This window comes from Opisthorchis viverrini (assembly GCF_000715545.1).
Source record: "Opisthorchis viverrini unplaced genomic scaffold opera_v5_453, whole genome shotgun sequence".
Taxonomy (NCBI): domain Eukaryota; kingdom Metazoa; phylum Platyhelminthes; class Trematoda; order Opisthorchiida; family Opisthorchiidae; genus Opisthorchis; species Opisthorchis viverrini.
In genome coordinates, this window is record NW_008752111.1 from 250,330 (window position 1) to 251,697 (window position 1,368).

Genomic DNA, 1,368 nt, shown 5'->3' on the forward strand with positions numbered 1-1,368 from the left:
GGGGGTATGATATCTGGAAACCCACCGCTACGCACAACTACGCCATGATGATGTCCCCTCGATTGGTGATGAAAAGTTTGCAATCGAATTGCCCAGCTCAGCGAAAAAGCCAACGACCACCGTCTACGCTACCTGAGCTACCGACATTTTCCTCTATAGAAACGTCATTATTCTTCTGACAAACCTGAGGAGAAATTCTTTATTTGTCACCAATTAGCAATCATTTAGGCAATATTTTTTTCTTACAAACAACTAGCCATTCCATCGTCACTTATTTGTCACCAATTAGCAGTCATTTAGGCAATATTTCTTTTCTTACAAACAACTAGCCATCTCATCGTCATTTAAGCAGAGTCAAGTAGAGTTAGTTGTCGGATGCAACCCTCAAATGCTGCTCGTATCAAAGGTGTTGGTTGGTATATGCCCGTTAACGTCTTTCAGTTAGGAGATATTTGATTGTCACTTAGATTTCAGCTTTAGTTGAACCTTCTTCTTTTACTCTCTGTTCTATATTGTTTGNTTGAACCTTCTTCTTTTACTCTTTGTTCTATATTGTTTGACGTTACTACTTCAAATTTTCACTTTGATATAGAAGCATTTATTTGAATACATCAAATAAAGCGATGCGTGACAGAAACACCTAAGGCGCGTTGAAAAAACAGGCTAGATATTCATTTTTGCTTGCATTTCTTGATCTAGCTTCATTATCAAAGCATAAAGTGTACGGACATCAGGGAAGCCAAACATTTTTCGTGATTTTTGATTGTTTACTTTTCTCCTTTTGAAGACTTCTGCTTGGATGAACCAAGTCCCGGTATGTGCAGCGCATACATTGAAAGCTATTTCTACAACGCAAGTGCAAAGGAATGTCAGACCTTTATTTACGGAGGCTGTCATGGAAATCGGAACAGCTTTGAAACCGTGGATGAGTGTCTCCGAGTTTGCTCTCCCACCACGCTGTCCAATGTTGAATAATTGGTCCGCCAACGAGACGCACCCGTCAGATTATGCTTTTCTTTTTTACTTTTGACCTTGGGAAGTGGATGAGTTAAGATAAACCACGTAGGAATCACGTTGGCCAAATTAGCCGGCAATTTAACCAGGGGCTTAATAAATGAAATTCAGTAAAGTAGGAGATGTGTCCACCAGGTGTCAGTTTTTTGGAAGAGTATTCTAACGGGCAGATAAAACACGTTGAACACTTGTGGTCGTTTTGCAAATGTAGGTTCATTTGATGATTTGAAGCTATTCTTGTCAGTACTTTATTTGATCTGGAAGCTGAAGGGCTGCTGCAAACTAATCTTACCAAAAAACGGGAGCTCTTTAGCCAGCCCCTTTCCGTCATTCGCAAATCTGTCCCCCTGTATT

The 1,368-nt window shown here is 40.2% G+C and overlaps 1 protein-coding gene across 1 annotated transcript in view; it reads left to right on the forward strand.

The window, feature by feature from the left end:
• The window catches only part of T265_11146 (hypothetical protein), a gene marked incomplete at both ends in the record, with an annotated part of 3,744 nt that extends 2,742 nt beyond the window's left edge, over window positions 1-1,002 (forward strand). Inside the window, one exon of the mRNA XM_009177728.1 lies at window positions 788-1,002. Coding sequence (XP_009175992.1) covers window positions 788-975 — 188 coding nt within the window. The remainder of the gene's footprint in view (window positions 1-787) is intronic.
• Between the last annotated feature and the right edge of the window lie 366 nt (window positions 1,003-1,368).